The 18,637-nt window shown below is 32.2% G+C and overlaps 3 protein-coding genes across 5 annotated transcripts; 1 reads left to right on the forward strand and 2 right to left on the reverse strand.

Annotated features, from left to right (window-relative positions):
* Positions 1-46: 46 nt before the first annotated feature.
* Positions 47-6,935, reverse strand: LOC131672181 (mediator of RNA polymerase II transcription subunit 23-like). Of its 2 annotated transcripts, none has more exons than XM_058949238.1 (20): positions 6,507-6,935; positions 6,185-6,429; positions 5,975-6,107; positions 5,739-5,912; positions 5,378-5,665; positions 5,090-5,302; positions 4,930-5,025; positions 4,637-4,839; positions 4,410-4,560; positions 4,076-4,334; positions 3,829-4,003; positions 3,595-3,758; positions 3,350-3,516; positions 3,122-3,276; positions 2,866-3,049; positions 2,115-2,790; positions 1,879-2,038; positions 1,521-1,808; positions 1,231-1,437; positions 47-1,147 (listed from the first exon to the last, which is right to left on the reverse strand). In XM_058949238.1, exons 1-20 carry the CDS (start codon positions 6,549-6,551, stop codon positions 1,009-1,011), a joined length of 4,122 nt encoding a protein of 1,373 aa, XP_058805221.1. In that variant the 5' UTR covers positions 6,552-6,935; the 3' UTR covers positions 47-1,008. The 2 variants fall into 2 exon arrangements, with proteins under 2 accessions (XP_058805221.1, XP_058805220.1); XM_058949237.1 differs by having other exon boundaries at positions 5,378-5,668.
* Positions 6,936-9,086: 2,151 nt separating this feature from the next.
* Positions 9,087-11,782, forward strand: LOC131672199 (pyrimidodiazepine synthase-like). The gene is made up of 6 exons (XM_058949264.1): positions 9,087-9,215; positions 9,869-10,026; positions 10,104-10,268; positions 10,335-10,467; positions 10,538-10,653; positions 10,735-11,782. The coding sequence occupies exons 1-6, from the start codon at positions 9,191-9,193 to the stop codon at positions 10,855-10,857; spliced, it is 720 nt and encodes a 239-aa protein (XP_058805247.1). The 5' UTR covers positions 9,087-9,190; the 3' UTR covers positions 10,858-11,782.
* Positions 11,237-17,988, reverse strand: LOC131672198 (mediator of RNA polymerase II transcription subunit 23-like). Of its 2 annotated transcripts, none has more exons than XM_058949263.1 (21): positions 17,309-17,988; positions 16,989-17,233; positions 16,774-16,906; positions 16,516-16,689; positions 16,158-16,442; positions 15,878-16,090; positions 15,720-15,806; positions 15,457-15,659; positions 15,237-15,381; positions 14,906-15,164; positions 14,667-14,841; positions 14,425-14,588; positions 14,189-14,358; positions 13,964-14,118; positions 13,708-13,891; positions 13,240-13,630; positions 12,936-13,172; positions 12,709-12,868; positions 12,362-12,649; positions 12,090-12,296; positions 11,237-12,001 (listed from the first exon to the last, which is right to left on the reverse strand). In XM_058949263.1, exons 1-21 carry the CDS (start codon positions 17,351-17,353, stop codon positions 11,863-11,865), a joined length of 4,059 nt encoding a protein of 1,352 aa, XP_058805246.1. In that variant the 5' UTR covers positions 17,354-17,988; the 3' UTR covers positions 11,237-11,862. The 2 variants fall into 2 exon arrangements, with proteins under 2 accessions (XP_058805246.1, XP_058805245.1); XM_058949262.1 differs by having other exon boundaries at positions 16,158-16,445.
* Between the last annotated feature and the right edge of the window lie 649 nt (positions 17,989-18,637).

The raw sequence follows: 18,637 nt of genomic DNA on the forward strand, positions 1-18,637 counted from the left end.
CACTGCATAAAATTAAGTTTTTTTAAGAAAACTTATTATTCACACTTTATATCGTCTGATACAAATACATATTTACATAATCGAAGAACAAGACACTTAAAAAGGTTCATTAAAAATATTCTAAATTGCCACAGTAACGTATATAAATGTTCAGTGTACATACGTTTTCGTTTAAGTCACGTGTAAATATGGAATAATAAAATCTATATAATGTGTTCTCTTATAATCTAGCTTACTTATTCATTCTAAAATTATTTGCACCAATGGTCTAAAAACACACTGCAAACCGTGCTTGCACATATTGGGAAACATTCATCGAAAAATCATAAAGTTTGTGAATCCTTTTTTTATTTTTAGCAAAAATGCAAAATACACTTCCTAAAGATGAAAATACTTTATAATACTAGTCGTTATTATTATTCAATAATAATAAAATGTATTTGCTATCAAAATCTTTGCAGTAATAATGAAAGCAACAATACTTTTTTTATACACAGAATATATCGTAACCACGACTATAACAACATTATTATATATAAACCATATTTATTTTAACTTAAATACTGCAGTATAGAAACCGAAAACCATGTACGATTAACAAGAATTTTTACTTTTAACATAACAAATCTTGTCTACTCTTTCTTTTTAACATCCAAAACATCACGTATACGGAATAAGATATACATTTATTGAAATAAAGAATTCAAACTGTTTGAATTTTCAATGATATTTCCCGTACTATAACGTGTAAGTTAATTCTCGACAACATTTTTTAACAGAAAATTGATGTAATTAATACATAATTTATTTCTTTCATAACACTCATGTTAAAAGGAAATTCAAATAAATGTATTCGAATTTCTCGTAAAATTCAATAAACAACACTCTTATGTAGAATATTTAAAAAGAGAAAAAAACACATCAAACCAAAGAGTTGCTGACTCCAATTTGTACCTTGATTGGGTTGACCGCCGCGTTATTGGTAACAACAGCGGCGGCAGGTAATTCTCAGGAAGACTGGATTTCCTCGAGGTTAAGATGGACGATAAAGCGAAGCCTCATCTGAAGGGCAGGTCGCAGTCTTCGTATTATGCAGTCGAGTTCGTTCTTCATTGCATCACCCACAAACATATATTTTATGTGATAGCTATTCACGTTTGTTAAGAAAGTACTTATAGTTTGAACTATTATATATTAATAAATATTAAATTTTAGTATAAAAAAGGATACAATAAATCGCAAATTGGATTCATGTGTTTAAGATGACTTTGCGAACGATTGACTTGCTCTAACATCTCGTATAAAACTAACGTCAGATCATTGAGGCACCTACGACCCTCAAGGTTGAAACGATTCAAAGTTGGTCCGATTAAATGGCAGGCAAATATTAATTGTTCCTCATTATTAACTACTGGTTGTATTTTTTCTTTGATAAACCTTTAGATTAGCAAATAAAAGATATAGATTAAATGTCGATTGCGATACCAGTAATCTTTCTCTACAATTTTTACTGAACTTACTGAGCCATTGTGGAAATTTGACCGACTCCAGCGTGATGCCAGACAGAATGAGCCAATGCCAGCATATAACTGTACTTATTTTCGAGAAAACTATTGTGAGTCAAATTGAAGTTATATAGTTGAAACGGAGACAAATTATCGAATTGCCAGTTGCTGAGACCAGGGTTTGTGATGGTTTCAACTAGCCGAATATGCAAAGTCGACCAATAACATTCTGGTAACGACGTCAGGATAATACCAATAGAATTGATCCACGTGTGAATTTCATCTGATGCGATTATTGTGTAACTGAACATTTTAAATATGAATTAGAAAACGTTTGCTTATCTGTATTTAAGAAAGAGAATGCTTGTTTTACCCTTTAGCAACTACATCAAGTAAATTATTTGCAACTTCATTTGGAGGCACCGGTAGTGCCATCAATTCAACGCATGTCACATACTGAGTATGTGCCGTTGGATTAGGAAATTCATTGAATCTCCAGTCTGTTGGAGGAAACTGAGCTCTTCTAGACATTACTAAAAAGATACATTAAGTAAGATTATATTATCGAAAATAATATTCAAGGTACATACAAAAATTAAATATAATTACTGTCTACGAGTCTTTGAACTAAGCGGATGTAATACTCCAACTCTGGTTGCCAATGAATATTGTCAACTTCAACGGGAACAGCTTTAATATCCTTTCTCTCTTTTGTCTCTTTAGTCTCTTTCGTATCTTTCATTATATATCTTTGGTAATCTTCAGACAAACTCCAACCTGGAATCTTCAACGAGCCTAATATTGCAATAACAAGGCGTCTCTTCAATTTGGGATTATTCCTTAACTTTCGCTCGTAATAATGAAGAGTATTATACAAATAGGTCACAGGGCGATCATGAAATTTATATAGGCAACCTAAATGTTCTAAAAGTATGACGAGGCTCTTCATTACTTGTGGTATCGGTAACTCAAGATATCTGTGCAATACGATATCAAATACAGGCAGAAATCTCAAACAAACATTTCCAAAATACGGTGGAAAGCTTTGATACTGATTTGGACTACCAGAAGGTTGTTCCATCATTCCCTCAGGGCCAAACACTTCTGGGAAATTACGATGAAAGGCTAAATGCTTTTCGTGCCAATTCGATTGCTTCCAATGATCTGGCGAATTGTCGTGAACAAAGTCCGACACTCTATTGCGAAAATCTGTAGCTTTCAGTAACAATAGCTGGATTATGTAAAAACGAACCTGAGCTTCGTTGCCCTCCAAAGTTCTTAACGCCTGAAATTATTGTACGTACAAGTTAAATATTAATTTACATGAGATTGAACAACAAAAAGAGCGAATGATATTTACTAAACATAAGATCAATCTATCAAACGTAATAATATTATATTTCCAAATCATAAGGTTGATAGCATCAACGCATTTGTTAACATATCCTGCGTCACAGGCGATACTTGAAACTTCAAAAACAATATAATCACAGAATTTCCTAAGATGAGCTGATAATGCTCTTGCTCCAATTCTTTCAAGAATCCTGAAAAGAAGAAACCAATAATGAAGAAACGCCAAACTTTTGATGCATAACAATAGAGAGCGTAGAACTTACTTATACACTATAGGATTAATACGATGATTATCAAGAATGATTTTCCACAAGAGACAAAGAAATAACGGAGGAGAATTCGGAACAGCAAAATGAGCAAGAATATCGTTTTCATTGCTCATTGAACTCCAATTTCTATATTCTTCTTCAACGGCTTTCTAAAGTGCAAAAACATTTAAATTACAGATGATACTTGTGAGAAAATATTGAAATTTTTGAAAAGATGAATACCTTTATCTGTTGTTTATCCTCTTTCGAAATACTATTTTGTAAGAAAAAGTCGCTTAAAATGGGAGGGAAACATTGCAACGTGTGATCCGCCCACGAATGCGGCGTGTTTTGCATAATAATATTAAGCAGATCCTTACACCAAGTACCACTTCCATCTCCACCAGTTCCTAACAGAAAAGATAATAATATTAAAAAAAAATATAATAAGTATTATAAGAGCTTTTACTAAATATAATCATTAATACCTGTAATATGCATTGATCTAGCAAGAGTTAAAACTAAAGCCCTATTAAGCTCTTCCGAATCAGCGGAAACAAGTGTTTTTGGTTCAGACAAGAATCTGGACAAATGCGGTTGAACTTCTGCAGAGCCGAGATTCGTAATTAGCCGTAATGCAGTACTCTCAACACTGAAAAATTAATATTTCTTTTATTAAACAATTTTTTAGATAGATTTCAAAAATAAATCATTTTAGTTACCAGAGATGTAATTGCGTTTGATTAGTCTGTGGTACAGCAGCAAGGCTATGTAAATGACTCAAAATTTGTACTCTGTAATTAGGTTGGATGTGATGCATCCTATAGCTAAACATATCTAAAAGGGTATAAAGAATACCCCAGGCGTGTGCTTTAAAAACTGTCGGCAGTAAATGACCTGAAAACATTACAAATCTCATTAGACATTGTCATTTTTACATTGATCGGCTGAAATCAATGTTATTCTTACCTATGAATTTTTTAATACCAAAACTTTCTATCTCCGTGTAAACCAATAATCTACTGTAAGTTTCTACAAGGGCTGGCGGTAATGGCGAGTAATTCTTATTAGAAGCAGACTTTGCAACATGCGTAACGATATGATGTATTAAGCTCATCTTTACGTGAATGGTTAATGAATCTAGAATAGACATGGATAATGGAGCAGTTGGTCCATTTGTTTGTGTTGTACTATTTTGTAAGCCTTGTAGTGGCTGTTGTTGTTGGTTCTGCATTAATAATGAAATGATAATTTTAATACAGTTCGGCATACTATTTAGATAATATTGATAAATGATTTCTACCTTTTGAATACCTAAAATTGAATCAAATAGAACACCCATTGGTCTAGTAAACAAATCCGAGCTAGTCGAAAATGCATTACAAAGTAATGCAATTTTATAATCTGTACTAGTGCTAAGAGTACTATTTTGTATAGCCATATGTTGCAAAAATCTGTAACAAATGGTTTAATTAAGAAAACAATAGATTAAATAGTATTTTATGTTAAGCAAATAGAAGTTTGTGTTACTCATGATGTAGTTTTAAATTATGTGGCATCACTGCATGAAAATTCGCCGGATCAGATTGAATTTTCTTGAGCAAATGCAGCCAAATAGAAACCAAAGCCATTTGGTGAGTACATATTGGTTGTGAAAAATCAGGAAGTGGTAGCGGTTCTTTTTCGAAGTATAAAAGCTCATACAATTTAAAAAACGGCGAAAAGGCATTGATCTGAAACAGAACAAAGTTATCTGCGTGAAAAATCTATGCAAATTAATCATAAAATTAAGTTTTTCTTAGGAAATTAAAAATTATAATTACAGGTTGTCGTTGAATACTTCCAGAAATAAACTGCAGTAAAATCCACATCAAATGGTCCCTCGATTTTTTCCATTCTCTACCAGGCATTGCTGCTAGCTGTGAAAAAATTTATTCATAGAACACAAAATAAAGCGGATTTTCAAGATTTAATATACAGTACCTTATCATGAATTGCAATGACAAAAGTCGAAAAATTTACAAACTGAGATAAAACATAAAAAATAAATTGTGATGAGAGATGCAACCATGGCCAATGACTTATTGTCACTCCTTCAGAATTCTCTATAGGAACTGGCTCATTTTCTGATTTTTCCATAGTTCTTATTACAAGATCAACCAATTGCTCTTCTAGAGCTTCACACTTAGTATTTTGCTAAAATATACAACCATAACCATAGAATAAACTTTTGCATACATAATTAGTTTAAGTGAAAGCTTATAATTATACCTTATTCTGTATTGCTAGCATTGTGCAAACCATATCTCTACTATATGGTTGCTCCAAAACATATTTTAAAAGTTCAGTCTGTGGCTTCAACAATTCAGGATCATAGGGAAGATTCCCCTTCAATGCAAACTTTAGGGTATTTCTATCAAGTTGCCATTGAACATGACCAGATAGATCCCCAAATCCTGAATGCTCAACTATTGGAAGCATTTTTGAATGTCCAATAATTGAAATCATTTGCACTACATTACGAAAACTATCTGTGAAATTTGAGACTAATTTTGATAGCTGCTGAAACAAACAAAATATGTTTTGTTATGTACATTGACTAGATTTAATTTTATGTAAACAATTTGCATACCCAATATGGCCAATTTCTTTTCTCTTTTTGAAGCTCATTCATGATTAAATAACTAGGTAATAAACAGGCATTTCTATCAAAAATGTATTCAATTAAATTTTCTAAGACCTTCATTTGAGGCTGAACTGATGCATCTAATCTAGTTGGTAGAGTATGAGCCTTTTCAGAACAGAGCTGAAATTAATAAAACATTAGATTCATAAGATATAGATAAAAATCAGTAAGAATTTCAGTACCTTCATAATATCTCGAACTTTTTTATAATCAACTCCACCAATTATATGACGAATAAGAGTAAAACACTTGATCCAAAATTCTTCATTTTGATATTGCAATTTTTCACAATTCAAAATGCATTCACAAACTAAACTGTAGGCAAAATTAAAACTTGAAAACCCTTAATTGTTAATTCACTATAACATAATGAACATGCTGTTTCTACTTACCTAGCAGGTAAAACGTTATTAGAAACCAGATTTTCAAGTAATGAAAGTATGAGATTCATTCGTTTGTAATTTGTGATTTCTGCCGATGTATATAAAAATCTGCGAACAGCATTCTCTTGCTGTTCCAGAGTCAATCCCATCATTGCGTTTGTTAATGCAGCCTGCCATCCTGTTATTTTTTCTTTTTCGTTATTAGTATTATGCACAATAATACAACTGAAAGCTTCTTCGATAGCTTCTACTTTCTAAAATCACAAAAACAAACTCTTGTACAAAAAACTATCAAACAATGTTGTAATATATCATCATTGAAAAAACTCACAAGAATATCGTTGAGAATAATAATAATTTGCGACTCATTGCCCATCTTTATTACTTCAGGTCGAACGAACCTTCAGTCAATCACAAGAAGCTTTTCATTTTGGTCATCCTCTTCCACTTGTCGTACCACTTTTTAATTCATCATCAGTAAAAATCTGCTAACCCGTTACCGGTAATCGTCATTCTCCACTCGTATGTGATTTTTTTTGCTCTTCTCCCTCTTTTTTCCACTCTTCTTTCACACCACAGGTTGCTTACACTGAAGAGGTTACGTTACCGGGTAGTCAACAATACACCTTGTTCACGACTAAATTGCCGACGAATAACATTCTTGAGCATGATAACCAATCCCCATTAGTGTATCTTTCACCAATGAGCAACACAACATAAATTCAGGGATCAATAGCATGTGCAAGGTACATACGGCGACCCCCCGTATATTTACGAATTCCGATCATAACCCGATCAGCGCTACGCAATTTTTCTCGTCTCTCTCTCTCTCTCTCTCTCTTTTGCTCTTACTGCTGCTCTTTCGCTCTCACCAACGCCATACCATGCTCTTGCCACTATCGGAAAAGCGTCTTCTGTAGTTTAGTTTCTATCCGGTAGGTGGATGGAAAATTCTCATGCGTGACGTCATCGTTAGAATTGCATTACGTAGCCATAAGAATAGAACGTGAACATACATTATTTTTTCTGGAGGTAACGGGACATTTTTTTATAGAAAAATCGTTAGTTGTAACCCATAAAAACATGATTCACTTACTTTAATGTAATGAACCTCACAATTTTTATTTTCCGTTAAGAGCAATTTGTTAACTGCGAAAGAATTACATCTTATATCCTACAAGCAAAGAGGATAAAAAATTTTATTGCTATGTAAAATGAAATAAAATAAAATAAATTTCTCATGCTCATTATTTGGAAAATTGTAATAATTATATTAAATTGATATTTTAATAAATATTTAATTATTATTAAAAAACATCATTAGTATAGGAATTTGAGTGATTAGATTAGATAATTCGCATTTTAATGATGTCAATACATTTCAAACACGTGACATACGCGCATCGACATTCGTCAATAAAAAACAGCTGAGTGGTAAACGAGAGTAAGGTGGGTGCAATCGAGCTGATTCAGGCACAAAAATAAATTATTTTCCAAATAAATGCTACATAGTTAGCTTTGTTTCAATTTGTATCATCCTAAAATAAAATGTTTATAATTTGTACCCCTCGAGAAAATAGTAAAAACAGCACAACATTTTTCATTTTTACCCCTATAAAAACTAGAAAATTGCAGTTTTCTCTATCAGCTCTATTGCTATTCTTAAAGTTAGTGAGCAAAAGTTGGTAACCGTTTAGAGAGAGAGAGAGAAAGTCTGACAGGCGACAGCGACAGATTACCAGCAGATGCTAATGACCATGGAGACGACATAAACAGGACGAGATATTGTATAAGCCGCGATGAACTGAATCGATCATTTCCCACCCCTTTTAAGGTGACGCTGTCAATTACGTAGAGCAAGGGGAGGGGTGGACGGTAGATAAGATTTAGAAAATTTTTATATGAGGGGAATAGTGTTGCAGACAATACTAACTCTCCTGATATAGTCTCTATGGTGTTCACTGATAATCTGTCGCCTGTCGGATTTTTTCTTTTTCTCACTCACTCTTTCTGAATGACTACCAATTTTATTTTAGGAATAGTAATAGAGCTGATTTTCCTATTTTTATAGAGATAAAAATGAAAAATTTGCAATTTTCGAATAGTATAAATTACATAGAAGTTTTTTGCTTGATTTTTTTACTTTAAAATCGAATATTTTCGCGCCAGAATCAAAATATTCCCCCGCACATGCGCAAAAGGTACGACTGTATCAACGACTGGGTTAAATCTGTAAAATTTCTTTTTTTCCCAAACTTTAGGGTCTGTCTCCATAGGGCCAGCCTGAGTCCGTCCGAGCCGGCCGAGATTTTTTATGGGCACGCCATCTCTATAATTTCGTATCCAATGGCGAGTTTCATAGTGAATGGCTGCGTTTACATAAACGAGCCCGATCGGACGCAGCCAATACGAGAAACGCATGAACACGAAATTATAGAGATGGCGTGCCCATAAAAAATCTCGGCCGGCTCGGACGGACTCAGGCAGGCCCTATGGAGACAGACCCTTACGGAGAGTACAAATGGCAAAATTGTTATTTTCAAATGGTATAAATAAAAAGAAACTACTTGTATTTTTTTTAAGAAAATCTTATTTTGTTGTGCTAGGAGCAGAGATTTTCCGACATTTTATTATTTTCTCGTTTTGCCTATTTTGTCGAGGGGTACAAATTATTAAAACTTTATTTTCGGATAGTACAAATTGAAACGAAACCAACCATGTGTCATTTATTTGGAAAATAATTAATTTTTGTGTCCGAGTCGGCCCGATCTTCTAGTACCTGGATTTTTTTGATAGCAGTGATATGCATGTACAGCCGATAATTCGGCTACGGTAGATTTAGCATTGACAAAAACAAAATATGAACTTTGGCGCTGTCGACGCTACTTATACTTATATAGCCTATTAAAAGTATTGACGCACCCGGCGTCAACCTTAATTAATTCCTGCCGTATCTTAAATTATCGACATTTTTGTAACTGCGGATAGTCGTAAATCGATCAGCTTGGCAACAAAATGAGTACACTGCATTTGGGACCCGGTGAGTTATTATTTTTGTGATTTATAAAATTTTATAAAATTAATTACTTTTTTATTTATTTCAAAACAAAGTTTAGCATACAAATCAATAATCATTTGGTTATTTCGATTAATCATTTTTTCCTTTATAAAATTAAAAATATTTCTAGTGTTTTTTTTTCATAACTTTGAACCTCGAAAAACTACGTAAAATTATAATTTTTTAATGAAATCTAGAAACATTTACTACCATACAAACCATTGTATTATAGATTTACAATGACATTGATGATTAATTGCAAATCAGTGTGACAGTAAAATTGAGCTTAAGGAAAAAATATTATACTCTAATAATTTACAATCTTACATGAAATATCTTATTTATCCTACATTCCTTTTATCCTAGCATAACTTGTAATATTGTCAACAAGTAAATATTGAGCAAGAACAAAGAAATTTATTATACGTCTTTGTAAACAATAATTTATGTTCATTCAAAAGTCACTTCTAATTAATTATTAAAGGCATTCTATATGAGCAATAATCTGAAGAGTAATGAAAAACTATAATATTCCATGGAAGCTTGAAATTAATGGAGTATAGTCAAATTTATAGATTGTTCTCAATAATTTCCTTAACAATGTATCTTGAAAGTGCATTTTAATACAAAATTAGGATCTGAGCAACCACCTAGAGTTGAGGGTAACATTCGTTTGTATAGTATGAAGTTTTGTCCATTTGCACATCGTGTTCGACTGGCACTGTCATTCAAAAAAATACCGCATGATATTGTCAACATCAATTTGAAAAATAAGCCAGAATGGTATTTGAAGGTACAACCCATTTTATACTGAAGATAATGTACATGTACTTTGTAGATAGTTCATATAAATAATTATATGAATTTAAGGTTCATCCTGAGGGTAAAGTCCCAGCCTTGGTTGATGTTGATGGAAAAGTAGTCACTGATTCAACTGTCATTGTAAACTATTTGGAAGAAAAATATCCTGAACCTCCACTGTATAACAAGGCAACTATTACTCGAGATTTAGAACTTCTTGATACATATGACAAAGTACAATTTTAATAATTTCAAATTATTTTGTTAACATTTTATTTTTTAAATAATAGTTTATTTCAGATTGTCAAAATTTTCTCTAACTGCATCCATAAGAAAGATACTACACCTCTTCAAAAAGCTGTTGATGAAATTTGTGGTTACTTAGTAGAGTTTGAAGAAGAATTGAAAAGTAGAAATACTCCATTTTTTACAGGTATTTTTATCTTATCTTTTATTTAAAACTAAAAATGATCAAATTTCTATTATGTATCCAATAACTTCAGGAAACACTCCTGGTATGATTGACATATTGATGTGGCCCTTTGTTGAGCGAGCTAAAGCACTTCCAATACTATACAATGAATCTTTAAACTTTGATAAGGAAAAGTTTCCATGCATTGTAAGATATCAATTTTCATGCAAATTATTTGAATTTAATAATGATTTTTGAATAAATATACTGTTGAATATATTATTTCAGATGAAATGGATTTACGAGATGAAACAACAAGGTTTTGTAAAGAAAAATGCTAGTTCTTATGAGGTGTTTGCAAAAGTTGTTGAAGCTTCTAATGCAGGAACCATTGACTATGATAACATCTAAATTGCTATTTAGTGCATCTTCCAAAGCTTGTGATGTTAAAACATCGCTTTCTCATGTGATATCGTATAATTTTTTGTAAGTTTTGTATGCAAAATGTACTCTATGCTTACATGTCAATTTAACAATTGAAGGACATCTTCAAAATGTCTAAGGAAATGAACACTTCTAAACAAACTGACATTTAAAAGGGGCTGAGTATTTTGAATACTCATTTTTTATTTAAAATTTGGAAATTTCACGTTCATTCGTTTATTTGTTGTCACTGAATATATTTCAATAATCTGTTTTAGTCAACAAAGCTTCTGATATTTTATTTTATCATCTAAAATCATTTGTAATACTTGTTCTAATTAATTTATTCTATATTTCGAATTATTAGATAGGCTATTGAAAATGAGAATAGACTTGTGTCAATGAATAACACATTGTGACAATAATAGTGAATTGTATCACAAAAATAATGAGCTTCACGCAGTTTGTAAGTTGCGTCTGTCCCAGTGACAATAAAATGCCTAATTAATTAATTTAGGAGCTTCAAGATAAAAGCAGCGCAGTAAGATACTATAATAATACTCAGTCATAAAAATTTATCTTTAAGTTATTAACTCTGGGATCAAATACAGATTTAAAAAATTGCGATTATTTAAAAAAGAGGTTTGTTATTCACATTATTCTTACAGTTACAATTACATATTTACATATTCGAGAACATGTTTATGCTTCAAGAATAATAAAATTACGACTAAATTGTCAGATGACATATAAATAGTAATAAAAATAAATCTATTCATCGCATGAACAAAATAAACATTTTTACTTTTTCATCATCTCATTATACCTTTCACCAGGATTTATCTACACACAGTTGTTTGAATGCAAAAAAATATAATATATAACTTAAGTTTGTACTTTAGCTATATTTGTCGAAGTACTCACACCAACATAAGTTTGTACTTTAGCTATATTTGTTGAAGTACTCGCACCAAAGTTAGCTTTATCCGTTCCTCAGGACGACTGAATTTCCTCGATATTCAATTGTGCGATGAAACGCAATCTCATTTGTAAAGCTGGACGCAGTCGACGAATTATCGCGTCAACTTCGTTCTTCATGGAGTTTCCAACAAACATGTATTTTAAATGATACCTAATAAGGGATTGGTTAAGGAAAAATATTTTGAATTAAAAGTAATAATCAAATATACCAATTATTTTGTATATGCCAAAAAGGATACAATAAATCACAAACAGGATCCATTTGTTTCAGATGGCTCTGAGTATGATTGACTTTCTCCAACATCTCGTACAAAATAACAGTGAGATCAGATATACACTTGGGTCTCTCAACGTTAAATCTATTTAGAGTAGGTCCAATCAAGTGGCAGGCAAAGATTAATTGTTCTTCGGTATTAACTATAGGTTGTAACTTCTCTTTGACAAATCTGAAAAAACATCCACATAATAAACACTCGAATACTACGCATACTATTTCCTCGCAAAAACTTACTGAACCATAGTAAACATTTGTCCAACACCAGCATGATGCCAGATGGAGTGTGCCAAAGCAAGCATGTAACTGTACTTATTATCGAAAAAACTATTGTGTGTTAAATTAAAATTAAACAATTGGAACGGAGTTAAATTGTCGTATTGCCAGGTAATGAGTTCGGGACTGCTGATTGTTTGAACTAAGCGTTCGTGCAAAGTTGACCAGTAACATTCTGGTAAAGCTGCCATTATTATTCCTATGCAGTTGATCCATGCGTGGATATCATCTGATGGGATGACCGTGTATCTACAACAACCACTTACGATTAACATTACGTATTCAATCGAAGAATCGTGTAAGCTTACCCTTTAGCTACGACGTCTAAAAGATTATTTGCTATCACATTTGGAGCTACAGGAAGAGCCATAAGCTCTACAGACGTAATATATAAAGTATGAGCAGCTGGGTTTGGAAACTCATTAAATCGCCAATCAGTTGGAGGAAATTGTGCAGTTCCAGCCATTGCTATAATATATTAAAAAGAAATATTTAATAATTAAAAATGTTATACTTGTTTTGTAAAAACTCTTACTTTCGACGAGCTTTTGAACAAGCCGAACGTAATAGTCAAGCTCCGGCTGCCATTGAACATCATCGACTGGTCGAGTTATGAATCTTTGGTAAGCTTCAGACAGTGCCCAGCCAAGTGTTTTTGGTTCTTTTGAAGATCCTAGAATTGCAGTAACGAGACGTCGTTTCAATTTCGGTTTATCACGCAATGTGCGCTCATAGTAATGAAGAGTATTGTACAGATAAGTAACAGGTCGATCTGAAAACAATTCATTATTAAATTTTTATCATTGTTAAGTAAGAATGAATGAAGTGATATTTATTACCGTGAAATCTATATAAGCATCCCAAATGTTCCAAAAGCACTTCTAAACTCTTCGTAACTTGCGGTATCGGCAACTCAAGATATCTATGTAAGACAATATCGAAGACGGGTAAAAATCTGAGACATACGTTGCCAAAGTAAGCTGGAAAGCTTTGATATTGATTTGGACTGCCGGAAGATTGATCCATGATTCCTTCGGGGGCAAACTTTTCTGGAAATTTTCGATGGAAAGCCAAATGTTTCTCGTGCCAATTAGATTGTTTCCAGTGATCTGGAGAGTTTTCTTTCACGAATTCTTGAACTCTACTTCGAAATTCAGCGGATTTGAGAAGTAACAATTGGATGATAAAGAAGCACACTTGAGCTTCGTTACCTTCTAATGTTCTTAGAGCCTGTGATGAACGTCAAGTTATTAGCTTACATTTCAAGGTGAATATGATTTACTTATGAGTCTCTAAGAAACACTTACTAAGCACAAAATAAGTCTATCAAAGGTAACAATATTGTATTTCCAGATCATATCATTAATAGCATCTACGCTTCTATTGACGTACGTTCCGTCACAAGCTATACTGGAAACTTCAAATACAATGTAATCACAGAATTTGCGGAGGTGTAAAGATAAAGCTCTAGCTCCTATTCTCTCTAGTATCCTGGAATATATTTCATTTACTGAATTTGATTACAGTATTGTAATATGTAGATAAATTTGATTTTGTGCTTACTTGTAAGTAATAGGATTGATACGTTCAGTATCTAGAATCATTTTCCACAATAAACACAGGAACAAGGGAGGAGTGCCAGAAACTGAAAAATGAGCTATAATGTCGTTCTCATTACTCATTGACTTCCAATTTCTGTATTCTTCATCAACGGATTTCTATGAAAGAGAGATATTTATAATTACGTAAATCACTACATTCAAATTATTCTAAATTTCATTAATCCACCTTTATCTGCTGCTTATCTTCTTTAGGAATGCTATTCAGCTTGAAAAATTCACTTAAAATCGGCGGGAAGCATTGCAGTGTATGGTCAGCCCATGAATGAGGCGTATTTTGCATAATAGAATTTAATAACTCTTTACACCAAGTACTACTCATTGCATCTCCTCCAGTACCTATACAAATTTTAGTTATATTGAGTGGATTAAAATTCAATAATTTATTTTAGAAATAGTTAATACCCGTAATATGCATCGATCTCGCAATTGTAAGAACTAAAGCCCTATTAAGTTCTTCAGAATCGGCGGAAATAAGTACTTTTGGCTCTGATGAAAATCTTGAAAGGTGCGGTTGTACCTCAGCAGAGCCAAGTCCTGTGATGAGACGCAAGGCACTGCTTTCAACACTAAAAATACGAAGCACCTAATTAATAACTTATAATCAAAATTTACAAAAATTATCGATATTTAAACGTTAACTTTACCAAAGGTGTAATTGCGTTTGATTAGTTTGAGGAACACTTGCTAAGTTATGCAGATGACTGAGAATTTGTACGCGGTACATGGGCTGAATATGATGCATTCTATAACTGAACATATCTAGAAGCGTATAGAGAGTACCCCAAGCATGAGCTTTGAACATTGTAGGTAATAGTTGAGCTGAAAATTTTTAATATATATTGAAATTTCTTCGATTAGTCTAATTTTTTTCTAAGTCGCTTACATATAAAGTTTTTGATGCCTAAGATTTCAATTTCTGTATAAACTAGTAATCTACTATAAGTTTCAACCAAAGCTGGTGGAAGAGGCATCTGATTTTTGGAATGGGCAGTTTTGACCATATGCTGAACAATTTGATGAATGAGATTCATTTTGGCATGAACAGTCAAAGAGTCGAGCATTGCCATTGACAAAGGAGTGGTTGGATTGTTCACCGTTGGTTGATTAGCTTGAAGATTTTGCATTGGTTGTTGTGGATGGCTCTATAAAAAATGAAGTCAAATAGAAAATAAAATTCCGTATAAAACTATTTGAAAATACGAAATGAGGTATACTTTTTGAATTGACTCAAACAGCACTGCCATTGACTTGGTGAAGTAGTCGTTTGGACTATTTGTTGAGTATGCATTACAAAGTAGTACTATTTTATAGTCTGATCCCATAGTTAAATTAGGTTGAGTAACAGCTTGATGAAGAAATCTAAAATAAAAAAACACAGAATATAAAGTTATTAATTTAAAAATAATTAGTGAAAAAAAGTGATAATCTCATTACTCAAAGTGAGACATCAAATTAAGAGGTATGGGTCTAAAACATTTCAATTGTTCATGCTGAGCTTTTCTAACAATTTGTAACCAAATGCAAACTATAGCCATTTCATGAATACATTTAACTTGAGTGAGATCTGGTATTGGCAATCGCTCTTTCTCTTGATATAAAAGATCATAGAGTTGAAAGATAGGTAGAAAAGTTGATAGCTGCAAAACAATAATTATTGTTACATGAATTATTAAACATTTTTCAAACAAAAAACTTACAGGTTTCCGCTGGATAGTTCCAGAAATGAATTGCAATAATACCCACATCAAGTGATCTCTTGCTTTTTTCCATTCTCGACCAGCTAACTGTAACGGTGATAATCTATTATAAAATATGAGATGTAAAAAAATGTTAAATTTAGAAACGTAGACTATACTTTATCATGAATTGCCGTAATGAAGCTAGGAAAACTAACAAACTGAAAAACCACATAATGAATTAACTGTGAGGACAAATGCAGCCAAGGCAAATAATTTGATATGGCATTATCTGAATTTTCAACTGGTGTAGACTCATTTTCAGCTTTCTCCATGTTACATATCATTAAATCTACTAATTGTTCTTCTAAAGCTGCACATCTAGCAGTTTGCTTAACATAAAATACAAAATGTAATTCAAGTGTTAAGAGAATTTCTTTAATAAAAATTTATTCTTACCTGTTTTTGTAATCTCAACATTGAACAAACCATATCTCTACTATAAGGTTGTTCTAACACATACCTTAAAAGGTTTGTCTGAGGTTTTAGTAATTCTTGATCATATGGAAGATTTCCTTTCAAAGAAAATTGCAATGTATTAGGATCAAGAAGCCATGGGCTAACTAAATAATCAGCGTAACCAGTATGCTCGACAATTGGTAACATTTTGGAATGTCCAATTATTGTAATCATTTGCACTACATTACGAAAACTATCTATGAAATTAGATATCAACTTTGCTAGCTTCTGAAACATGCAATCTTAGTGACTATTTTTTTAAAAATTATTAATTGTAAAAGAATTGTTAAATATTTACCCAATGTGGCCACTGTTTACTGTCATTTATTATTTCATTAATAATTAAGTAGCTTGGAAGTAAACAAGCATTCCTATCAAAAATATATTCTATTAGATTTTCTAAGACTTTCATTTGTGACTGCACTGATGCATCCAACATCACAGGTAAGGTACAAGCTTTTTCTCTACATGACTATTAACATACCAAGATAATGATCATTATTCAATCTTTATTTTCATTATAAGGTTAGTAATAAAAATAGATCATTTATCTTACCTTCATAATCTCTCTAACTCCTTTATAATCTACTCCACCGATTATATGTCGAATCAAAGTGAAACATTCTATCCAAAATTCTTTGTTCTTGTACTGTAACTTTTCACAATTTAGAATGCGTTCACAGACCATTCTGTAGAGTATTAATATGATAAATTTTAACCATTTTTTAACAAGCTTTACAAATATCAAACAATATATATACATTTACTTACTTAGAAGGCAACACATTAGTAGCAACTAAATTTTCTAACAGTGAAAGAATAAGATGCATCTGTTTGTGATTTGTAATTTCACCAGTGACATTCAAAAATCGAATTATAACATTTTCTTGTTGTTCACTGGTCAAACCAGTCATTGCAACAGCTAGTTCCTTCTGCCATGCTGTGATCTTCTCTTTTTCTATGCTTGGATTGTGCACGATAATACAGCTGAATGCCTCTTCTATACATTCAACTTTCTGCAATGAAATTAACAAATTTCAGAATCAAATTACTTTCAATTTAAAGTTACAATGTATTTCCTTTGAACTTACCAAAATTTTGTTGAGAATACTGCTGACTTGCGCTTCGTTTCCCATTTTTTATTTCTCAACAAGCAAGTGATTATGTATTATTTAAATATTTTGACTTCCTTGAACGTCGAGATCATCACAGTAGTTTTTGCTCATAGTAGGATAAATGTCGTACATAATTAAGTGAAGAAACTTCATTTTATATTATATTTACGATCATTTTCAGTCGCCTCTATTTGACACACTGCACACGAGTTGAATGAAAATTTTTGCACATATACAACCACTAGCACGAGTGAAGTGATGAGGTTAGGTTTGTGATGTGACTGAGTGAAAGACCGGGAATCAGAGCTACTCAGTATATTTTCAACCCAAGCAATCGACAAATAACCCACAATCAGTGTTGAGTAATCGGTAATATTTATTTGAATAGAACTTGATAGAACAATACAATGGATCAAGGCAAAACTGTTTGTTTACTCATGAAAAAAGCGTAATTGTGAATTGTTTTTGTTCTCCATCTTTTATGGACCTAATGTGGTGGACTGGATTTTGCATCCGACAGGTGGCGACGTGATATTGCATACTCGCGAGACTATATGTATATATATATACTTTTTTTCGAATGCATGGAATAATTTCAAAGAATGCTCACTGATAATAAATTCTGTCGGGACGACTTTGATTAGCGGTGATCCGGAGTTGTGCAAAACATTCCTGTTTGAGGTAATCGGCAAATTGTTTATTTTCATACTTTTAATCGACTTAATTACAGATAACGCATAAATATTTTTATAGGCTGCTATCTCATATGCAAAAGATGGCCAGCAAACATTTTATTTTGCTACAAAACAGTTGGAATCTTTGCCACCGGAGTTCCATGATAGATGTGAACCTTCAGCTGATGCGTTGAAATTTATAACATTTATGTGAGTTGTTACCTACGGTCATTTGATTAATTTAAAACATTAATAAAAATAAAATAATGTGTTATTTTGGGTTTGCTTTTGTAATTGATTGAAAAGTATATTAACGATAACTACAAAAAAAAGTTCTTAAATTTAGAAGTCTTTATTAGTAAGTGTACGCAGCGAATTAACCATAAGAAGCTGCAAAAATAATCTACAATGAGTAGATTTATAACAACTTATATAGGAAGATATTAATTTCTGATCTTTATAATTGAAAATAATCACGAGAAAATCGAAAAAAATAGTTATCTGAAAACGTAATTTTTAGTGATACTTCCTAATAATATTCGTTTAGAAGACTAAATTAAATAAATAATATATTAAATAAGCTAAATTGCTTCCTAACTTTAAAAAACCTATTTCACTTACCCAACAAAGT

This window comes from Phymastichus coffea, unplaced genomic scaffold (assembly GCF_024137745.1).
Source record: "Phymastichus coffea isolate CEN01 unplaced genomic scaffold, Cenicafe_Pcof_1.1 PCOF00145, whole genome shotgun sequence".
Lineage (NCBI taxonomy): Eukaryota > Metazoa > Arthropoda > Insecta > Hymenoptera > Eulophidae > Phymastichus > Phymastichus coffea.